At 46.9% G+C, this 23,884-nt stretch overlaps 1 protein-coding gene across 2 annotated transcripts in view; it reads right to left on the minus strand.

Annotated features, from left to right (window-relative positions):
- The window catches only part of VWA3B (von Willebrand factor A domain containing 3B), a 983,684-nt gene that overhangs the window by 249,543 nt on the left and 710,257 nt on the right, over nt 1-23,884 (minus strand). For both annotated transcript variants that reach the window (XM_085622889.1, XM_085622888.1), the window contains one exon: nt 6,631-6,842. In XM_085622889.1, the coding sequence (XP_085479015.1) occupies nt 6,631-6,842 (212 nt within the window). The remainder of the gene's footprint in view (nt 1-6,630; nt 6,843-23,884) is intronic.

Consider the following 23,884-nt stretch of genomic DNA (forward strand, 5'->3'; position numbering starts at 1 on the left):
AGCTCCAGGCCTACCCTTGCAGCCAGGGTATATCGTTTTAAGATTGCCACTTCAACCTGGCAAAACAAACCCCTTGTCAGGCCTAAAGCTTCCTTTTTAATACTTATAAATCACCCTAAAGCTTGGCCCTAAATGCCCACAGGGCATGGTACGAGGTATTTAAAAATTAGGCAAGGGGCTTAGCCTGGATGAAATAATCATAACAACGAAAGAGTGTGCCTTTTTTTTTTAAAGTGGAGCACAACAGTAGAATCCAACTAGGTTCTTAATAAAGCCCTCACTCACCAAACTTAGTTGGTGACATGCTTCATCATAGGGCCCCACCAGGAGAGGCCAAATGCCACCTTGGTGTGCTTCAACGCCAGAATTACTGCGGAGCTGGTAGTTTGTGTTCAGTGAATAGTGAATATTAAAAATGTCTTGCCTGTGTCAAAAAATAAATTTTATTAGAAGCCAATCAGACATGGATAAAAACAAAGTGTAGAACATTAAAGCTGAATAGATTGTTCAGCAAAGTCCACTAAAATGTGGTCAACATGTTTCTGCCTATGTGTTGTAATTAAACAGGCATTCGTCAGGACCAGAAGGAGCGTGTAAACCTTGGCGGTATGGGCACACTAAGGCCCACCCTAACCAGAGGTTATGAATGTGAAAAATTAAAAAGAGAAATAGATCTGGTATCCCTCGTGTTGAGAGGAACCGAGTTTATTAAGTGGTGTAATCACTAACTACACCATGGGTCTCAGGAGGGGGGTGGTAGCAATAATGGCACACCACCTGCACTGCTAGGCACCAGCTTGGTACCTGCAAGATCCCTCAATGACCGGACCCCGATGGCCAAGATGGCAGATGCGCTCGTATAAGCTCCTGTCAAGCCTATGGAAGGTGCACTTATCTTGGGAGCTGGCATGCCTGGGGAAGTGACTCAGACAGGGTAACAGGTGTTTCATTGGCATGGAGAGTGCTCTCTCTCAACTGTGCTTTGATGCACAGCGGCTTTGGCACGATCACATGGCTGAGCCACAATCAATCAAGATGGCTGCCTGAGGAATAAAATTAGTGCCCAGGCATGCCTGTGAGACAGAGAGAGGCGACGGGGAACCACATGGGCAGCCTGGGGGCCGCAAGGAATCTATCCCATGGGAGCCGGCTCGGAGCCTCCGGAAAGACAGAAGAGGCTGTGCCTGGACCCGAGCGGGGGTCGAGCATCAGGAGCAACGGACTCTGAAGGCCCGAGGAGTGGGCTCCATCTCAGTCCTGCTGAGCAGAGTGGAGAGGGGATCGGTGTGGTAGCCCCAGCATGGACTAGGAGAAGACCCCCCCGGGTCTGGCTGCTTGTGCTGCCCCAGGGGTTGGAAAGCTGGGGCAAGTGGGTCACCCCTGCCCCTGGTGGCTAAGGGTGTGAGAAGGCAGCCCAAAAGGCAAGGAGCACAGCAGACTTGAGTGCACCACCACAGCCCCTTAGATGAAACCCCAGCTAGTTACCATGGGCCTTGACTGGGGGGCTTAGAGCCTGGCAAAAATGGACAAATACATTGCTCAGCTGGGGGAGCTCGAGCACACTGGGGGGAGAGCCTGGTGACTCGGTCCCAAAAGATGGTGACAATACTGCAGTCATACTACAGGTCATTCAGGATCAAAATCTGTATTGAAGACAAGATTGTAGAGGTGCGGGTAGACATGTCTTTGCTGAGGCAGGATCCCCATCAAACGGTCAACTGGGTGATGGAGGCAGAGGGCCAGCTCTCCAAACTGGAGGATATGGTGAGGGGGCTCTGCGTGGAGATGTCCTGCCTCTCACAGTCAGCCAAAACTCTCCAGGATCAGCCAGAAGACGCAGAGAACAGGGTCCGGTGCAACAACCTCAGGTCTGTTAAATTCCCAGAGGGAATGGAGGGCACCTTCCTGGGGACTTTCTTCGAGCAAACGGTCCGATCCTGGATTGACAAGGCTGGCCTGTCCCCCTGCTTCATTATCTAGAGGGCCCACAGACCACAGGTGCAAAAGCCCCCACCTGGGGCCCCACCTAGACCTATTATAGCCAGAATCCTCAACTATAAAGATAGGGATTTGATCCTTAAGGGTGTGAGGGCACCTTTCATATCCTGCTGGTCGCATCATGATCTTCCCCGATTACACTCGACCGGTTCAAACTTAGCAGAAATCCTATGACCAGGTGAAGCAGAATCTTCGCATCCTTTATTATTATTATTACTATTATTATTATTATTATTATAAAAGGGTTTTGTAAAGCGCATCGCTACCACACAGGGTTTACCAGCGCTAGACATACAGGTAGGAAAACTTAGCAGAGACAAGCAAGAGTTAGAAAAGGCATTTTTTAGAAGTTTGTGGAAAGGGGTCAAGGATTGACAGCTTTTCAGCTGGTCAAGCAGCGTATTCCAGAGTTTGGGGCTAAGATTAGAAAATGAGTGACCACCCTGATGTGTTTTTTTTAATCTGCATACCTTGCAAAAGTTCTGGTTGCTTGACCGAAGAGAATGGCTGGGGCAGTAGAGTTTCACTAGCAGTTGCAGATATCATGGGCCTGTCTTAGACCAGGCTTCATGTATGTAGAATAGAGCTTTAAACTGTATGTGTTTTCTCATCCAAGGTCGTTAACCCCTTGTGTGCCACGCCCTTTCCCCGCCCTGTGCCGGCCATTGCATTAGCGGGCAGGGTTCATGACGAGCTGGACTCGTCATGGGCACAGCGCAACCGCGGCCCATGACGAGTCCAGCTCGTCATGGGCACACAAGGGGTTAAAAAGGCTCAACGTGGAAGCGTGATTGGGGAGATTAAATAGTATTCTAGTAGCTGAGTTCTGAATCACTTGTAGGCATTTGATTGAGGTCTTGCCAGCCCCCAGGTCGATAATATTGCTGTAGTCTAACCTTGATGAAATCAAGTCCTGGATATCCATCCGCTGAGCAGGAAAGGGAAGTACCCAGATGACTTTCTTAAACCACTTTAGGACTGCGAAACAGGTAAAGGCAACCTTGGAGATTTGTGTTTTAATAGACAGGTCATCGTCCATCCAGAAACCCAGGTTCTTTACCTTAGAGACTGACGTAGGAGGGGTCTGTGAATATCAGGCCAATGGTGAGGCCCTACAATTGGGGGTTCTTGCCCACCACCATAACCTCGTTCTTATCACCATTTTACTTCAAGGAGTTACTGCTCATCCAGGTGGAAACCTTTAGCAGACAGGAGTTCAGGGTGTCTGTGCCGTGACCCTCAGTACATAACAGGGAAAAGATCATCTGAGTATCATCAGCGTAAGAAAATAAAGAGAGGCCACATCCTTCAACCATGTCAGCTAGGGGATACACATCGATGTTAAATAACATCTGGATCTAAGTGGATCCCAGGGGAACTCCAGAAGAAAGAGAGTGACAGCTAGACACAGAATTGGAGGGAAAGACCAGAAAAGTCTGACACTGCAGGAACAAAGTCACACAGGACAGAACTATGTCCTGGAGACCCATTTTCTCTGGTCTTCTTCATCATCATCATCATTATTGAAGCTTTATTCGGTTTATGACATAAACCATCAAAGTATACACAAATCAAGAAACAAGACAGAAGTAATCTTTTACTAGATTATTTACATTTACCATTAGTACGTAACATCTCTGCAAATATATTTCACTGCTAACAATAAAAAACAGATACAGGTAAAATACCTGCATCTAATAAAAACATTTACATTAAAACTTCCACTAAGCTGCAGTTGCAGATATTATTATGTCGTATAAGACTGAAAAATGACTCGTACATTAAAAAAGACAATATCTGAAACTAAATTATAAAAAGAGAAATATATATATATTAATTTCAGTCATCATAAAAACACAAACAGATAAAATCTATACAATAGTAAAACCAAATCATCAATCTAACTCCAGGATGGGAAGGACGTGCATATCTCTACATTGTAGAGACATAATCTTCAGGAGTTTGAACCAAACGTTTAACAAAAAGCTGCATGCTGCAAAGACAATTAGGCCCAAAGTGTCTGGTACAATAAATCCCCAGAATCGCCAAAGAAAGTCTATTTAAACCAACTTACAATGGTGGATCATTTTAACCAAATTCGGATGGTGGCATCGGTTTCCATAGTATAAAAATTATCTTAGTGGTGCCCCGTTATGACGGGCACTAGAGTAGACAAGCTTGTCATATGTTAAGATCGAGCAAAATATAACTCAAATTCAGCTACAATTTATTTAATGTCAATCCTCCCACCGCCCCAAGTATTTCCGATCTCCGCTAGCTGAATTGTGACCAGCGGCAGCAACACTACTCCGTTACTGAGGCAGAGTGGCAGTACGTTGGTTAAACCAATGCATATCCTTCCAGGATAAAACTCATTGCCTACAAATGTGTTTTTCTCCCTGTGGTATCTGACACCACCATTAAAACCTGGAGAAATAATAGTCACCCTCTGTTGGGAGAATTATTCTACAGAAAGCAAGAAAAAAAATGGTAAAACAAGTGTTGATGATTTTGACATGCCTCTCAGAGATAACTTTGGATTGATACACCTCCTTCATTTGGCTCAGGGTGAGGCTTTCCCACTGAATGCCCAATTCTCTGGTTGCCCAACACCAGTTGAAGAAAGGTGTTTCAAGCTTATACCTGAAAGTAAGAAATTCCCAAATGGGTGGCAAACATAGCTGCATGACACAATGGTTGACAGAATTGGGAAAAGACACACATGAAGATATTTGGTCAGATATATGGCCAAGGGCATCAGCATAGTCAATGTGCACTTAACATAGGGAAACCTATATAAAATTCCTAAGAGGTGGAACTTTACAGCACCAAGGCAGGGAGCAATGTTTGGCTCCTCTTAGCAGTGTTGGAGGTGTTGTGACATATTTGGAACCCTGTCTCATACGTGATGATAATGCAACAAATTGGAAAGTAATGTTACGAACTATTAAGAAAATTACTGTAATTTTCCTAGCCCCACAGGGAAAAGGGCTTATGTATACTCATGAAACCCTAGAGAAAACTGGTCATGCACATGCTCTTAACAGACAGATTATCGACTGCCCAATTTGAAAAATCATTTACCTCTCTACTTTTGAGGCTTTGGTGGGCAAAAATATGGCACATTTTTATGATGGAAAAATTGCCAGTAATTGTCCTTGATATGTGGAAAAACTTGAATGGTTGTGCTTGCCTTTCTCCCTCTATCTCAATAGAGACCGGCTGATATTTTGTGCTTGAAGTGATCAGACACTTGAGAGTGGCTAGAATGACCCACACATTTGAGAACTGAGCTCAATTAAAAATTAGCAATTTACAAGTTTGAAATATTGCTTAATGCACTAAGTTGATCCATTGTTGTAATAATTGCACATCATATTACTTGCTGCATAATATGTTTTGTCTCATACTTACTCTGCAAACAGTAATATTCATTCACTTTTATTTGTCAGTTTAATAAATACGGTTTTTAGGAATAACCATAGAGGAAACTGGAAAGTGGCTTGATTTCAAGAGAGAAGCCTGCAGCGAAAAGTGGCTGTTGGATTTGTTGCATTTTTAACTATTATAACTACAGGATCATGGTTGACTGAGGGCTTCTGTAAGTGTTGTCTAGCCTTGAACACATCACACCTAAGACAGCCCTCAGGCTGGTTTTGATGAAGATTGTTGAGCTACATAAATATTTCTCTAAGGGCAGAAGGTAAAATCTGTCCTGAAAGCAAATTCCACCTCATACTGGACCTAGAGAAGGTCAGGCAGGCATGAGATGAAATTCACTTTCAGGAAAGCCCAGGTCAACCTTATTTTTCTATTTTTACACATTTTCATTCTTTTATATGTATTCTAACCATAGCACTTCTTTACCATTGTATTTCACCAGAAATATATTTAATTATGGATTCACAAGGACTTTAATGTCACATTTTTTGCAATGAAATTCCTTTGCTATCATATTATTTTTTTTGTTTTTTCTTGATTCTTGATTCAACACTCATTAGCATGTATTTGTTCTGGAGAACCCCTGGCTTCTCATTAATTTTGAATACAATGCCTTTTTTCAAAGTGTACTGGTATCACTTTGCTGTTGTATATAATCTTTACACCCTTTATCTGTACTGTTTTTTGCTTTATAATTTTCTTATCAAAGTTTAATCCTTTACTTCAACTTGGTCTAGACTTTGATATTTTTTTACATTTCTTATTTTATTACCATGGTTACCTTGCATTACATAGCCCCTACATGCTCTTCCTCTAATGTTTGCCCTGTCACTCAGGCGACTAAGCCTTTCCTCCTTGAAACATGTTTACCTCTATGAACAGGTCAGTGCGATTTGACAACAGAGGACTTTTTCATAAGTACAGAAAAGACTAAGGAATAGTACTAGAAGAGCAGTATTGATGTGTTTGTGCATGTTCTGGATTATAACTTATGCAAAACCTACTACCAACTAAAGAAAACAAAAACAAAAAAAGTACAATTATATCATAAAATGCAGTAATGAACATACCACGTTTATAAATCTGCAAAATTACACTACTCTGAGAAAATGCAATGATGCAAGGTATACTATTAAATGATCTACAACATTCTATTAAATGGTGACTGTAGACGATTGAGCATCAAGGTACCTTCTTTGTTGCTGCTGTTTTCATCATCCTTGGGTTTCTTATCATCAGCTGACCTATCCTCACTTTCAAAGTCAGAAGGTGTTCTTGCTTCCTCCTGCTGCTTTTGTTCACTTTTCTTGTTTTTTTTCTTTTTACTTCTCCTTGTTTGTTCCTCTGACTTGTCTTTCCCTGGTGAAGGCTTGGGATTGGGTTTGTCAATGTGAACGTGTGCTCTGTGAATCAGAAAGTGAGATAGTTTAGGGTATATAATGTGAAGATATAATTAATTATCAAACACCACATCTCCTATTGAAGTGTGGCCATGAGGACTATTCCAAGAGATGTAACCACATGCAACAATCACTGTGAAGGCTGTTTTTAATGTCCTAGGGCAAACGAAGCTTCAAGTATTTTTATAGCATTTATGTGATAGGTGCATAAGGTTCTACACCATTAAGCCCCGTATTCAATGTTAACCTATGGAAGAACTGTTTGATGTTTTTGGAAACCTTTGTGGCTCTTTGGATTTTACTTTGGACTGTTTACTTCAGACTAACAATGGGAATAATCTGGAAGAGGAAAATACAATGTATCTGCTTTGTGTATATTATCTCTGGCCTATGCTTGAGAATACTTGACTCCTGGAGATAGACTGGGAACTCTGTGGATCAGAAATATTCTAAATGAGTTCCAAGCAAAACAAAAGTCCCAAAGTCCAATAAACCCCCAAACTAACTACTCAAATTGGGGTCCCACCTATGTTTCGATGTTCAGGATGCCAAACCCAAGTCCACCCAGCCTGAAGTGGATTTAACAAGAATAGCAGGAGGCTGGTGGTTGACGTTCACAGGATACAGTTCTGGGGTAAGACCCGTTAAGAAACAACTGGGTCTCACTGAGCCTACATGGTTGAATTATGCTGCAATGGAGCTGAGACCTAAAAAGGCTTGTCTTGGGGGAACCCGATTTCAAAAGGCGAAGGGCCTGATTAGAACTACAGTGGTTCATTGGACCGCCATAGTCGCGGTGGTGGTCCATGGAGCGCCATGCCATGACCGCTGCATCCGCCAGGGATCTGTGATCCTGTGGCGGTGGCGCAGCCGTCAGGGGCAGCAATATGCTGGCAGTGCCACTGTGGTACCGCCAAGCATATTACAAGTTGCCTCACCGCAATCCTTTTCATGGCAGTGAGCCCGTCATGGACAGGGTTGGGGTGAGGCAAATCAGGGGGAACTTACAGGGCTCCTTGTCGCCTCTGTGCATGGGGGGGGCATGCAGGGGGGCACATGGTGTGTGTCCTGTATTTCTGCATCCCCTGTTCATGCACGGGAAGTAATGCACATCATGGTGCATTTCTTCCCATGCAGGAACTTGATCCCACAGCTGTGCTTTTCTAAGATTCTCCTTTTAGTCTTTGAAAGGCACTGTCTTGGAACGGCCGCAGTACCACTTGCCAGACCAGGATTAAACTCCTAATCTGGCGGGCAGTGTGTGGACGGGTGTGTCGGTCCTACCACAGAGCGCTGGTGTGGCGCTCCGCGAGAGGGTGGCCAAACTCATAATCAAGTCCCAAATGTTAAAATGGACAGATTCAGTCAAGATATGCAGTTGCTGACGGCACCCAGAGATCAGAGGTATCCACTGAACTCACAGACTCCAATGGTTCCTCTGGAATGTAGGGTCAGGGTCTGACTGTATCAAAAGCTACATCGGAAATCAGAAGGCCTTCAGAGATAAATGAAATTGTTCTGACATGCACGCGATAAGCTGCAGCCAACAGAACAAAAACAATTGTATTGTAATTTGAGAAAACATCTTGGGCTGGGTAGTAACAAATTCAGGCTCTCTGTAGTACCAGGAACCTCATGGACAGTACAGACTCATCAGAACTGTAGACCTTGAAATTGTGTCTGTAGGTGCTTGACCTGAATAAATTCTTGGTTGTTTTTTAGTGCTTCTGTTCTGCTGGGCCCAAAGGTTCTCCTGGCTCCTTCGTAACACTCTCCGTTTTGATGAAGATTATGCTACACAAATACCACATACATACACACATACATACATTGAGGCATCTGCCATGCTGTGCTGTTCTTAGTCTCGGTCAGGGGCATGCACCTCTCCTCTCTGAGGAAGACAGCTTGTACTTCCTGTCCAGAGCAAATGTCTTGTCTGGACTTATGAACAGTGTTCCCCTGTCTATAAGAAATATCATTTCTCTGGCTCACAGGGTTGCATTTATCAAAAGTTTAGGGTGCTTTCAAGAAGCCGCAGTCAGAGAATGCAGTGACTTTTTTCAAATTTTAAATCTTCCACAAATCAGAGGAAATCTTTGTTTTTTCTCCACGTGTTTTTCTAGATAGAAACATGAAAGTCAGGCTGTTTCTGACCAACGCACGAAGACCGTCGATTTGAGCAATACTACTTGATCTAAAAGTTCCCTAGTTGCTAGATAATGGCTAGTACAACAAAGGATCACAGGAAAAGTGGTTTGGACATACAGGAGGGAAATCTGTTTTACAAATATATGGATGGTAATTATTCCCACCTCACAAGATAGCTAAACTTTTCGCTAATGTTTTGTCCAGAGTACAAACCCAGGTGTCAAATGATCTGCGTGCTGTGATGTCTTCAGAGGACCTCAACATCGGGTTGTGAAAGCACGATCTTATGTAGATCCATGCACCATGCGCCTGATAGTGAAGACTGAGCCCAAAATGTTATAATCTGTTAGAGTTAAGCCCTCTTTTCCGCGCTAAATCCTTCTCAGTGATGGATCTTGGAATGTGTATTAGAAGTCAAGGAGCAAGTTAGGCATCTCAAATTTAAATTACATTAATAGTTTAAGTTCAGTCAAGGATGAGAGTTGTATTGTTGTTCCAAAGTTTTATTTCTCATTAAGAGATTAGTAAAGTTCTTTCTTTATTTTTGGTCTTTATTTAGTCATTCCATCAATCTAAGTTTACAGAAATCTCTTGAAAAAGAAATGGTTATAGCTAAGCACAAAATAATAAGATTGCATTGAGCGTGTTCCATAAAGGAATAAGGGTACGTGTTCGTAGGTTTAATTTTGCAAGTTCCTAATAGCACATTTTTGCAACTCGCTATTAGAAAAGTTCAAACACCTATGTACAAATGTTTTCCTTGGCACATTTTGTGATTCCTAAAGAGGTCGCAATTGACGTACCCCATTAACATTCATAAGGTAGGTCGCAATTTGCGACACATTGGGAATCGCTAAAATCACAGGGATGGTGGCCTGCTGGGGCAGCAGACCACCATGTCTGTGTTTGCTTTTAAAAAAGCAACTTTTTTTTAAAAATGCAGCCCGTTTTCCTTAAAGGAAAACGGGATGTGTTTCAAAAACAAAAATAAAACGTTTCAGTTTCCTTTTTTGAAGAGTAGGCAGTGATCCCTGGGACCGCTGCAGGCTGTTACAAAACATTTTCGTATGCATTCACAAAGGGGAAGGCAGTAAAATGTGAATGTTTTGCGACCACATTTTGGTTGACAAACATTCATACATAGCACTGCAAGTCACTATTAGGAAGGGACGCCCTTAACACGCCACTTCCTAATACCGAATTGCTAACCCATTTTGCGATTCGGTTATAGGTTACCACATTGCAAAATAGGGTTCTGCACATACAAAAAGGCTTTTTGCAGTCACAAAAAGCCTGATTCTGCGAATCTGACTGTTTGCGACAACAGAAAAGCTGCATACATGTGGCTCTAAATTCCCTAATCTATAAATCAGGTTCAGAGCTTTAGATTCTAAGAACCCATAAAGAGTTTGAATTCAATGGAAAAGAGTGAAATCAAAGGAGCATAAAGCTTCAAAGTCGAATAAGAGTAGCAGAACTCCCCATAAAGATTAGTTCATAGGACTCAGCTGAGTCTTAATAAATCCAATTAAGTCAGCATACAGTTGCAGTAGCAAGCTGTCAAAGCAAATAGCGAAGAGAGTCTAAGGCACGGTTACCCATAGTACGGCCCGCGGACCGCCAGCTGCCCGGCAAGCCTTCCTTGGCGGCCCGCGGACCTTGCACACAACCTACCTGTGTTTTAAAAAAAAAAAAATTTATTGTGTTAGTTGCAGCAGCCCGGACTCTAAGACTCTGCTCTGTGGGGGCCGGGGGATTCCAGTGATTGTCAAAGTGGAGATGCAGGGGCCTAAGAGGTGAAATACAACAAGCTTTATTAACATGTAAATGGTCTTTTAAAGACCTGTAAAGTACCCGGGTGCGTCTGTGTGTGCGCGCTGGGAAGCTGTCTCAGTGCGGCTGTGTGTGCGCGCTGGGAAGCTGTCTCAGCCCGAGCTGAGGGCTGACACACACACGGGGTGATATGACAGAGGGTGAGGGAGGGAGGGAGACAGAGGAAGAGGGAGGGAGACAGAGGTTGACAGAGGGTGACAGAGAGAGGGAGACAGAGAGGTGCAGTCTGAAGGGGACCGCCACTGAGAGGGAGGTAGGCAGAGGGAGGGAGAGTAAGGGAGACAGAGAGAGAGAGAGGGAGGCAGAGGGAGAGGGAGAGGGAGACAGAGGGAGGGAGACAGAGGGAGGGAGACGGAGGGAGACGGAGGGAGGGAGGGAGGGAGGGAGGGAGAGGGAGGAAGAGGGAGACAGAGGGAGAGAAACAGAGGGAGAGAGACAGAGGGAGAGGGAGGGAGACAGAGGGAGGGAGAGAGACGGGGAGAGAGACAGGGAGAGATAGAGGGAGGAAGACAGAGAGAGAGACGGAGGGAGGGAGACAGAGGGAGGGAGATGGAGGGAGATAGAGGGAGATGGAGGGAGACGGAGGGAGGTAGAGGGAGGGAGAGGGAGAGAGGGAGACAGAGGGAGGGAGAGGGAGGGAGATGGAGGGAGACAGAGGGAGGGAGGGAGAGGGAGGGAGACAGAGGGAGAGAGATGGAGGGAGAGGGAGTTAGAGGGAGGGAGACAGAGGGAGGGAGAGAGAGAGACAGGGAGGGAGACAGAGGGAGGGAGACGGAGGGAGGGAGGGAGACGGGAGGGAGACAGAGGGAGGGAGACAGAGGGAGGGAGACAGAGAGGGAGACAGAGAGGGAGACAGAGAGGGAGGAGGGCGACAGAGGGCGGGCGACAGAGGGAGGGCGACAGAGGGGGAGACAGAGGGGGAGGAGGGAGCCAGAGAGGGAGGAGGGAGACAGAGCGGGAGGAGGGAGACAGAGGAAGGAGGGAGACGGAGGGCGACGGAGGGAGGGTGACGGAGGGAGGGTGACAGGGGGAGAGATTCAGGGGGACAGAGACAGGGGGAGAGAGACAGGGGGAGAGAGAGACAGGGAGGGAGAGACAGGGAGGGAGAGACAGGGAGGGGGAGAGAGGGGGAGAGAGGGAGGGGGAGAGAGGGAGGGAGAGGGAGGGAGAGAGAGGGAGGGGGAGAGAGAGAGGGGGAGGGAGGGGGAGGGAGGGAGGGGGAGAGAGAGAGAGAGATGTGTGTATTCCGGGTCTGGTGGCTCAGTGGAAGAAGGCGTCTGCTGCAGGAACCTGTGTTCAACCTCATGGTCAAAATTTTATTTTGCTTTAGCCCCACCCCTCCCCCTCTGACCCCACCCCCACCGGTGCAGCCCTCGTCCACAAACCACACTGTAAATTTGGCCCCCGAGAGAAAGTTTGTGAGTACCCATGGTCTAAGGGAACAGCAGCAGTAGCCACGATCGACAAGAGTTCGGCCAGGGAAAGGGAAAAGCCGCAAGACTACCTAGGAACACGCACTTATATAAAAGTCAAGAAAACTTATCAAAAACATTGTACCAGGCTTCCTCCTGCAAAAGACAGAGTTCTTCGTGAAACAGGTTCAGCTCTTCCGTTCCCACAGAAGTACATGCAGATTAAACTTTTTATCGTATGGTTAGCTACAGACAGTCTTGTGCGATGATATTTTGGAATTATGAGGCATAGTTCTCATAGGCAATAAATACAGATCGACTTTTCACATATACATTTGTTTCACTGTGAGAACAATGAACAAGGTACGCATGTGTCAAAATACTGCCTGGAGCAATGGAAAAAAAGAAAATGCGATGTTTAAGTTTGCAGGGATGGGGAGAGAAAGAGTTAGTAAGTGTGTGACAGAGAAAGTGGACGGTGAAGAGGATGAGATGCAAGGAAGTACAGGCAACAAGGAGAGACTGAAAAACAGTGGTGAAGGATAAAGAGATGAATGTGAGACAGGCAGATGGATACACTTTTTTTGTTCGGCAAAACAGGAGAAGCAGCTACTACTGCAGAGGGAGAGATTTCAGATGAGCGAGATTTGAAGCGAACAAGAGAGATTGAGGAAGTCAAAAAGACACTCCCCTTTTTACAGACCACTGTAATGGTATATTTTCAGAACTGAAACATTTTCCACCCTAATCACATTAATATCATTGTTATATGTTAACCTGATGTTGAAAATAAATGAGTAATAACAAGCATTGGCAAATCTAATAGGTCTGGCTCATTTTGCATGTATGTGTTCATTGTTGTGTTATATGTTCAGATGCACTAACAGAAAAAATACAGAGAGAAGCCAAAATGCTAGTCAAGCTGGACGTCGTGTCGATCAGAGAATACTATTTTTGATGTTTTAGGCCATGACTATTCCAAAGGCATCCTTGTCAATCTTCTTTGGCTCCTCCCCTTTCAGAGACGTACCACCTTTTTCATTCCATTATTAGTCCAGGAGGAGATCATTTGATGAGTGTGGAAGAATGAATTGGTCACTGATAGACTGAGAAAATGGGTGGCTGATGAGTAAATGACTGAGTGAGTAAGTCGGAGCCATTTTAAGTTATGGGCAAAGTAAGCAATTGCCTGTGGCCTGCACCTTCCAATGAGGACCTTGGATGGTGATCAGGACAGACAGAAGTCCCACTGTGATAAGGGTTTAATCAAAACTGAATTAATTTTTCACATGAGCCAGGCAAAATGTAACCCTTGCAATCTCAGGCAGTTGGTGGCAATTATAATTACATGGAATTACTTTGTCTATTGCCTCTCTCCTTACTTACCTTACCTCTTCTACCTCATGCTTTTACGCCTGTCTCGTGTTTATTAAACTGCGCTATGTAGTTCTTTAACATTAGATCAACATTTTGGTGGAAAGGATGGTGGACAAGTGGGTCAGTGAGTGTCACATTTTTGCCACTTTACCAGTATTAACTAAATTTTAAAAGTAGTGGCAGCACTTTTGAGTCCGTTGATGTAGCTGAAGCATCCTTGGGGAAAGGTGGCCGGTAATATTTCTATGATACTAAGCGAAGCATGTTATTCATTCGTTTTGGTTGATTTTCATTCTAAGTGGCTGTGGCACAGGCCATCACTGCTGTGGTTATAAAATATTAAGAAAGGTCTTTCTGTTATCCCGAAGTCGTAATAACTGATAATGAGGTACAACTTGTGTTTTATGATATGGAAAGGTTCCTCAGCTTGTGTGGCATAGGAAATGTTAAGACAGCAATCAAATGGGCAAGTTGAGAGATTTAACAGAGTTATTAACTGTAGTATTTGTCATACATGTAGATGTGGTTAAGGACTCGACAAAAGCAATTGGAAAGAAATTCTGGCTGTATCGTAGCACACCACATACCACTACTGGAGTAAGTACTTTCAGATTGTTGAGGGGAAGGACCCTTCTGGTTCCTGGGGGTTTAAGAAGAGGTGTGCATGTAATCTCAAGGAAGATGTAGATTATTAAAAGGTTAAAGAGAAAGTGATGCTGAACCATAGAAGGGCCAAGGAAGTGAATGATCTAACTTGGAGAGTGGTTGTTGTAGATTTTAAAGTAGAAGATGGGTGAGTATTTTGAAACCTGGTATTGTTCCTAAAGGTGTCTCCAAATTTGGCAAGCTAATAAAGATGTCACAGGTGAATTCTAATGAACAAGTTACTTACCTTCCGTAACGATTTATCCGTAAGAGACATATATTAGCTATAGATTTCTTACCTTAGAATTATGCCCAGGCGTCTGTCTGGATCCGGAGAAACTTTCTTCACCAGTACCCCTGCGCTTCGGTATATGGCGTCGGTCGACTCTGCTTTCGTCGCCGGTATCTACTTAGATGCTGCCCCTGCGCGCTAATGTCAGTTATTTACACAACATTCCATGCCTGAAAAGCAGAGCCATGCAAGACACTGACCACTGGTGCACAACACTAGGACCCTGAAAGGGAGTCCTTTATGCTAGAAGTCAGCTCGCAGAACAGGGAGGATGGGTGGGGCGGTAAGGAATCTATAACTAATATATGTCTCTTACAGATATATCATTACCAAAGGTAAGCATCTTGTTCATCTGAAAGATACTATTAGTTATAGAATCCTTACCTTACATTAGATACCCCACCAATTCCAACCCCGGAGGTGGGTCTGCAAACCAAGTTCCCACCAGAAAGTCCTGGAGAACTAAACAGCCAAAGAAGCCATCTCCCCGGACTTGACTATCCAGACAGTAATGTTTAGTAAACGTGTGCAGTGTTGCCCACGTGGCTGCCTGGCAGATGTCACTGAGGGGGACTCCACCTCCCAAAGCAGTAGTGGCTGCTGTCACCCTGGCATCTCTTGACTGGGGGTGAATGTATGATTAATTCAGCATTCTGTCCATCATTTGTTTGCATAGCACTTCTCACCCTAAGTCGGATGGGTATGCCCAGATGTGTGTCCCTTGCTCACTGTGCCACTGGATTCAAGCTAGCCTGGCTGATGAAGGGTAATACCCAGAAACAGGTCCCAGGATGCTTGTTTCCGGTCTAGAGAGTACCTGGCTTGGCAGGTCGTTCTGGACTGTTCCCATGAGGCACAGGGTCAATACTGATTTGCATATGGCTGGGTCTAAACTGGGGTGGCATTGTGAGCAAAAGAACAATGGATTTAACCCAGATCTGTTGACTGGGGGTGAAAGTATGATTTATTCAGCATTCCGTCCATCATTTGTTTGCGTAGCACTTTTCACCCTAAATGGGATGGGTATGCCACGACGTGGGTCCCTTGCTCACTGTGCCACTGGATTCAAGCTAGCCTGGCTGATGAAGGGTAATACCCAGAAACCGGTCCCAGGATGCTTGTTTCCAGTCTAGGGAGGACCTGACTTGGCAGTTCGGTCTGGACTGTTCCCATGAGGCACAGGGTCAAGACTGATCTGCATATGGCTGGGTCTAAACTGGGGTGGCATGATGAGCAAAAGAACAATGGATTTAACCCAGATCTCTTGACTGGGGGTGAATGTATGATTTATTCAGCATTCCGTCCATCATTTGTTTGCATAGCCCTGGCAGAGTGGGCGCGTAGTCCTACCCGAGGTTCCTTTTTCGCCAAGGAGTAACAGATCTTAATGCAAAGGACGACACATTGAGAGATGGTCCGTTTTTGCACAGCCCGACCTTTCTTGGCACCCACATGGCCAACAAAGACTTGATCGTCCACCCGGAATTGTTTTGTGCGGTCCAGATAAAATGATAATGCACTTTTAGGGTCCCAACGGTGGAGTCTCTCCTCCTCCTTGGAAGGATGTGGGGCAGGAAGAAGGTGGGCAAAGTGATGGTCTGTCCTATGTGGAAGGAGGTAATCACTTTTTGTAGAAAAGAAGGCCTAGTACGAAGGACAACCTTGTCCAGATGGACAGCAAGAAAAGGAGGTTTAGAGGATAGAGCCTGAAGCTCACTCACCCTGCGAGCAGAGGTGACGGCCACCAGAAAAGCAGTCTTCAAAGTCAAGAGTCTGAGAGGATAATTATGTAGTGGCTCTAATGGAGCACACATTAGATAAGTGAGGACAAGATTTAAGTCCCATTTGGGCATTACGAAAGGAGAAGGAGGAAAGAGGTGAGTAATGCCCTTCAGAAATCTGTTAACAATAGGAGACTTAAAAAGAGAAGGCTGATTAGGAAGGCGCAGAAAGCCCGAAATGGCTGAAAGATAGCCATTAAGGGTGCCCAGAGCAGAGCCCTGCTGGACAAAGGAAAGAAGGAAGAGGAGAACCTCAGAAAGAGGGGCAGAAAGTGGATCCCCAGCCTTTGCGGCGCACCATGCCACAATTTTGTTCCATCTACTGGCATATACCGTGTGAGAGGAGGGATGCCTGGCTGCCAACATAACATTACAACCTTCAGGAGGAAGGTCGAAAGCCGTTAACTGTCGCCGCTCAATCTCCCCACAATGAGGTGGAGGCTGGACAGGTTCGGGTGGAGGACCGTCCCATGCTGCTGCAACAGAAGATCCTCCCGAAGAGGCAGCCTGATCGGAGGATCGATGGCCATGCTCAATAGCTTGGGGTACCAGAATCTTCGTACCCAGTCTGGAGCCACAAGAATGACTTGGGCCCGGTCACGCTTGATCTTCTTCAGCACTCTGGGTAGAAGTGGTACAGGCGGAAAGGGGTATAGGAGGCTGCAGTTCCACTCGCGACGAAAAGCGTCGCCAAGTGAGTGCCGCCTTGGAAATTCCAACGCGCAGAACTGCCGATATCCAGAGGAAGCAGTTGACGTCCCTCAGAACTAAGATAGGACGCAGGCCTTTGTCCTTCTTGGGTACCAGGAAGTAGTGGGAGTGACAACAAAGACCTACATCTGGCACCTAGACTCGTTTGATAGCTCCCTTGGCCAAGAGAGCTGTAACTTCCTGACAGAGAAGGGCGAAGTGATCCTCCAAAATGAGATGGAGTGTTGGTGGCATGGAGGGAGGAGTAGTCTCGAAGGTGAGCGAGTAGCCCCTTTGGACTATATGCAAAACCCACCTGTCTGACGTGATGTTGTGCCAGTGGGAGAGGTGATGACAGATCCTGCCTCCCACTGGCAACTGGTGGTCCTGAAAGGTTGGACTAGGAAGGTTTGGAGACAGCTGTAGGGGGGAATTGGAGGACTGGCCCACCCTCTGGCTCCCAGACCCACGCTGCTGGATCCCACGTCCCCGGAAGTGCAGAGGCTGGGTAACTAGCGCAGCCCTGTGGTTCTGGGTGGAACATGGTGGGGCACCCCTTCCGTAGCCATGAAAGGGGTGAAAGGCAGGCTGCATGGGGCAAGAAGTTGCTGCAAGGCCCAAGAGCCTGGCCGTAGCCCTAGAGTCCTTGAAATGCTCGAGCTCGTTGTCCACCTTGTCACCAAACAGGTGACGGCCATCAAAGGGCATGTCCAAAAGGGTAGACTGGACATCCCCAGAGAAGTCAGAGGTTCTCAGCCAGGTGTAGCGCCTCAGGGCTACCAACGTGGAAACTGTTCTACCCAGCGAGTCGGAGGTATCCAGCCCACACCGGATGGTGAACATTGCTGTGTCTCGACCCTCAGCAACATCATGGACGAGCACGGCCCGGGCCTCCTCCGGGCACTGTGGCAGCACTTGGGCAACTGTGTCCCACACCGTGTGCGCGTAACAGCCCAAGAGACATGCGATGTTCATCGACTGCAGTCCTTAGCTAGAGGAAGAAAACATCTTCTTCCCAAGATGGTCCAGCTTCTTGGATTCCCTATCTTGAGGAGCTGTAGGGAAAGCTCTTCCTTTTGAGGATGAGGCATGGACCACCAAGCTCTCGGGGGTAGGGTGTTGGGAGAGGAAATGTAGGTCGCCCGGGGCCGGGCAGTGGCATCAGGCAATAATCCTATCCACAGGAGCTCCTGTGCTGAGCTTGGACCAAGTGCCCAGAAGGACGTCAGTGAGGGACTCATTGAAAGGCAGCAGGGGCTCCGACGAGGCTGCTGCTGGCTGAAGCACCTCAGTCATGAGGTTAGTCCTGACTGCCACCATAGGAAGCTCAAGGCCTAAGGCCTCAGCCACCCTATGCAACACCACAGCGTAGGAAGCTCCATCCACCGTAGCCACGGTAGGGGGAGAAAGCATACCAAGGTCTGGGGAGGTATCCAGACCACTGGCATCACCCAACTCCTCTCTCCAGTTCGGCTCAGGCGTCGGGGGCGTCGTCACCAGAATCGGCGCCGTGGATTCTAAAGTAAGGAATCTATAACTAATAGTCTCTTTCAGATACCCTTATAGCTCACGTCTCTCACAGTCCTCTCTCTATCTTATCTCACACTACCCCACCACTTTCTACCTCATTCCCACGACCTCAACTCTCTACAACTCTATGTGCTCATTTCTACATCTAGTTCATGCTTCCCTCAAACTCATCTCACATGATCTATCTACATCTCTATATACCTCACCTCTTCTTACCTTTCTCTGTGCCCTCTCTAATTCGCTCTCAACTTTACAACACTCTACCTCATATCTCTCTCTAACCTTTTGGTATACCTGACCTCTCTTCAGATCTTCACATTTCCTTCTCTAGTGTTCTCCACTTCTCTACATGGAAGAAACAGCTTGGCTAGACACTGTAGTTCTCATAATTATTGTTGTTGCAAGTCAGAAAGTCTAGTTACAAGCTGAAAAAGAAATGGTTTCAGGGATTTTTTTTCTCAAACTTTCCCTTGGTACTATTTGACTGGCAGACACTGGGCAGCTTGAGCTTTCTGTTTGGACATTTAACAATATTGTTTGAGATCACTACGACTCAAATTAGCTGAAAAAAGTCATAATTTCAAAACTCTTCCAAAGTGGGGGTCCCCAAAATATGTCCTGTTCTGGGTCCCAAAACATTTTAAGGTGATACTGCAGTGAGTGAGTGACCAACTAAGTGCGTACACGGTCAAGACGTGTCAGGACAAGTACAAGAAATGCTACATTTTGGGAGCAAGAGCAACACACGGTACCAATGTGTCATATAATTAATATTATTTGGCTAAATAGTGTACTTGTATTCCCTGAAAGAAGTAGGCAGCAAAATAGAAATTACTTTCCATCCCAAAACCGTGACACCAAAAGCATACATATATGTAACACCATCATGAACTCCCGATGAGCCATAATGTGCCCTGGAAATAACAGGTTTGCCAGTGTGTGGCATCAAGGACACAAACATGCTATTGCATTCTAAAAAAGTGTCACTGTGCTCTTCATCAGCGTCTTTGGTCCTGCCAATGAGTGAGAAAAAATACAAGTGGAAACTCCAGATGGCCAGCATTTCAATTACTGCCTGTTATTGCCACAATATTTTCTCCACGAAATGAGCAAAACCCTGTGAACTGAGATTTACCAGGTGGAATTCCCATTGTTCATGCACTTCCCAACTCTGTGGAGGTTACTGCACAAACCAACCACCTGCCCTGAGCAGGTATTAAAAGTCTGCGAGGAGGACTGTGTGGGGCAGGGTGTATAGGGGCTTGGATAGGGTGTAAGAGGGACGGGGAGGAGATTGCCCAGTGGGAGAGGGAGAGCATTGTTGAGGGCCGGGAAGCAGGGCCTGATTGCACATCAGCCCTTTCCCAATGCAATATTACTAGCCAGACTTTCCAGATACTAAGATCGGGTTTTAGTCTGTGTTTTTCTGTTTGCCCCATGTGGGAATGGTATGCCCAGACGTGGGTCCCGTGCTCACTACGCCACTGGAGTCAAGCTATCCTGGGTGAAGAGGGGTGAAACCCCGAAACCGGTCCTAGGATGCTTGATTACAGTCCAGGGAAGACATGGCTTGGCAGTTCGGGCTAAACTGTTCCCATGAGGCACAGGGTCAAGACTGATTTGCATATGGCCATGTCTGAACTGGGGTGGCGTGGTGAGCAAAATAACGATGGATTATACCCAGATCTGTGACTGGGGGTGAATGTTTTGCCAATGTGCAACATTCCGTCCATCATCTTGTGTGTTTTGCTGTTCGCCCCACGTGGGAAAGGTATGCCCAGATGTGGGTCCTCTTCTCACTACGCCACTGGAGTCAAGCTATCCTGGCTGAAGAGGGGTGAAACCCCGAAACCGGTCCTAGGATGCTTGATTCCGGTCCAGGGAAGACATGGCTTGGCAGTTCGGGCTGAACTGTTCCCATGAGGCACAGGGTCAAGACTGATTTACATATGGCCATGTCTGAACTGGGGTGGCGTGGTGAGCAAAATAACAATGGATTAAACCCAGATCTGTGACTGGGGGTGAATGTTTTGCCAATGTGCAACATTCCGTCCATCATCTTGTGTGTTTTGCTGTTCGCCCTAAGTGGGAAGGGTATGCCCAGACGTGGGTCCCGTGCTCACTACGCCACTGGAGTCAAGCTATCCTGGCTGAAGAGGGGTGAACCCCGAAACCGGTCCTAGGATGCTTGATTCCGGTCCAGGGAAGACATGGCTTGGCAGTTCGGGCTGAACTGTTCCCATGAGGCACAGGGTCAAGACTGATTTGCATATGGCCATGTCTGAACTGGGGTGGCGTGGTGAGCAAAATAACGATGAATTAAACCCAGATCTGTGACTGGGGGTGAATGTTTTGCCAATGTGCAACATTCCATCCATCATCTTGTGTGTTTTGCTGTTCACCCTATGTGGGAAGGGTATGCCCAGACGTGGGTCCCGTGCTCACTACGCCACTGGAGTCAAGCTATCCTGGCTGAAGAGGGGTGAAATCCTGAAACCGGTCCTAGGATGTTTGATTCCGGTTCAGGGAAGACATGGCTTGGCAGTTCGGGCTGAACTGTTCCCATGAGGCACAGGGTCAAGACTGATTTGCATATGGCCATGTCTGAACTGGGGTGGCGTGGTGAGCAAAATAACGATGGATTAAACCCAGATCTGTGACTGGGGGTGAATGTTTTGCCAATGTGCAACATTCTGTCCATCATCTTGTTTGTTTTGCTGCTCGCCCTATGTGGGAAGGGTATGCCCAGACGTGGGTCCCGTGCTCACTATGCCACTGGAGTCTAGCTATCCTGGCTGAAGAGGGGTGAAACCCCGAAACCTTTCCTAGGATGCTTGATTCCTGTCCAGGGAAGACATGGCTTGGCAGTTCGGGCTTAACTGTTCCCATGAGGCACAGGGTCAAGACTGATTTGCATATGGCCATGTCTGAACTGGGGTGGCGTGGTGAGCAAAATAACGATGGATTAAACTCAGATCTGTGACTGGGGATGAATGTTTTGCCAATGTGCAACATTCCATCCATCATCTTGTGTGTTTTGAAAATCGGGTTGTAGGACAGTAGGATCTGCTTTCATGGTTACCCCCACGTTTTGCCTGGTGCTATGCTGTTTCTGACTAGTCTGACTGGGATCCTGTTAATCAGGACCCCCGTCTCTGTGCGTTCTCCCCTAAATCGGTATGGTAAGCACTTAGGTACATCGCAGATTGGACACTGTTGTACCCTTATCAGTCCCTAGTATATGGTACTAAGGTACCCAGGGCATGGCTACACTAGGGGTCCCACATGGGCTGAAGCATGTATTATGCCACCCATGAGGGACCACTCAAACTGTAACTACAGGCCTGCCATTGCAGCCTGTGTAAGCTGGTGCTAGCACCATTACGAAAGATATAGGTTTCCCTATATCCAAGGTCACTACACTTAAAAACCTATAAGTCACCCCCAAAGCAGGCCTTTTGAATCCTGAAGGCAGGGTGCTCGGTTCTAAGTGTGCCCCTGCATGAGTAGGACACCCCTATAGCCTAGGGAGTCCATTCTCCTGGGTTGTAAGTGCGATAGCTATACAACATATACAGGGGCACCACGTCATTACGCGATGACCATCTCGAAACTGGCTGGGACCAACCCTTACATGTTTGGGATCATACCCCGACACCGTAAACATTGTGGGAGAGGTATGATTCCATGCACTGTAAAGCTCCTCAGTGCTCCCGATACCAGTCTTCTAGACCCGGACAGCACAACATGGCTGCTGTCGACCAGAGACACGATTCTGCCCTCCTGCCGCTGAGCCAAGCTTGAGCAGGGGAAGGCAGAACAATAGGTATCCTGTTACAGGGAGGTGTGACCACCTCTCAGGCAGGGTTTAGTGTACTGGGGCCAGGTGGGAGCGCTTGCCAGCGCCACTAAGTCTGCTTGAGAGGGACATTTGGTGCCCCCCTTGCATAGTCCAGTTCAAACCAGCTCAGAGAGCCGTTGGCTCCCGCTCTGGTGCGAAACTGGACAAAGGACATGGGAATATCCTCCCCACTTTCTGACACCTCCCCTGGGAGGGAGCCCTGAATTGTCTAAACCCGTTCCTTAGGGTACTTAATGACTTACCTGAGGGTGGGTCCCTATATTCTTCGTGGGACAAGATTCATTTCAAGACACCACTTCTACTTCGACCGTCTTGGCACCCTAAACTTCGTTGGACTTCGCTCTGGGCATCAAGGCCGCAACTGGAAGACTCTTGCTGCTCCTTATCTTGTCACCCTGCTCGTCTGCTGCAACATCCGTGCCTGTGCCCCATACAGGAACCTTCCAAGCCCTGTGGGCATCCAAGACACCTGAAGGAATCTCCCTTGAAGTGAAGGAGTCACTTCCCTGCATCTGCAGGCACCGCAACTAAGCTCACCTGTCTGCTGATCCTGGGCTCCCACGGACTCCGAAAAGCTCAGCAACACAGATGGTGGTTCTTCACATCCCTCAAAGCCTGCCCTGTCCTCTCCCCAAGTGTGAGGCCAGTATCCCTCATCGGAGCTGCAGGAACCAAACCCCTGTGCACCATGTTGACTTGCTGTTGCGAAAGCTTGTTGGCTTCCTTCCATCAAGATCTTCGGGCTCCAAGTAGCCCCCACCTCAAGCACCTCCAGTGACCAAGATCTTTGTCCTCACAGCATCACTTGTATCGTGGGCTTGCTTCTTTGGTGAGCTGCTTGAGGTCCTCTTGCGACTCGAGTGCCTCTGGCCTTTGGGTCATTTTGAGGGTCACCTTTGAATTCTGAGGGCTCACCTAATGGCTCGGGTCTACCCTGACTCCCCTTCTAGTGGTGAGTCACCTGAACCTTGCTGGTCGCGACACTGCACCTTCTTCGCTTTACATGTTGTTTGCAGTTGCCAAGGCTTGTTTGTGCCCCCCGATGGACACCGACCCCTCATCTCTCGACATCCGACATGGTACAGCTCGTAAATGGCTTCAGGTCTTCCACAGCGTCGCCTTTCCCTCACAGCTGCAGCTCCAAGGTCACCGTCATCTCTCCTGTAGGACGCGACAACGGTGGGCATTCGTCTACGTGCCTCCTGGTCACTCCTGAGTGGCATAGACTCTGTCCCCTCTGCTTGCAGGTACATCTCAACTTGAATCCAACTTTGGGCTTCTCCGGGCACTTTCACCTTCTCCAGCAGCGGCATCTTCCCGAAGACCACCACTGAGTTCGACAACGGTTTCCAACACCACTTCACACTATGCACCTGACTTCCCTGGTGAATGTATTCTGGTTCTTAGGGTATCCATGGGTGGGGTGGCTCTCCAACCTTCTGTCTTCCACGGGGTTTCTTCAAGGTCCACTGGGA

The sequence above is a fragment of the Triturus cristatus genome, chromosome 8 (genome assembly GCF_964204655.1).
Source record: "Triturus cristatus chromosome 8, aTriCri1.1, whole genome shotgun sequence".
Lineage (NCBI taxonomy): Eukaryota > Metazoa > Chordata > Amphibia > Caudata > Salamandridae > Triturus > Triturus cristatus.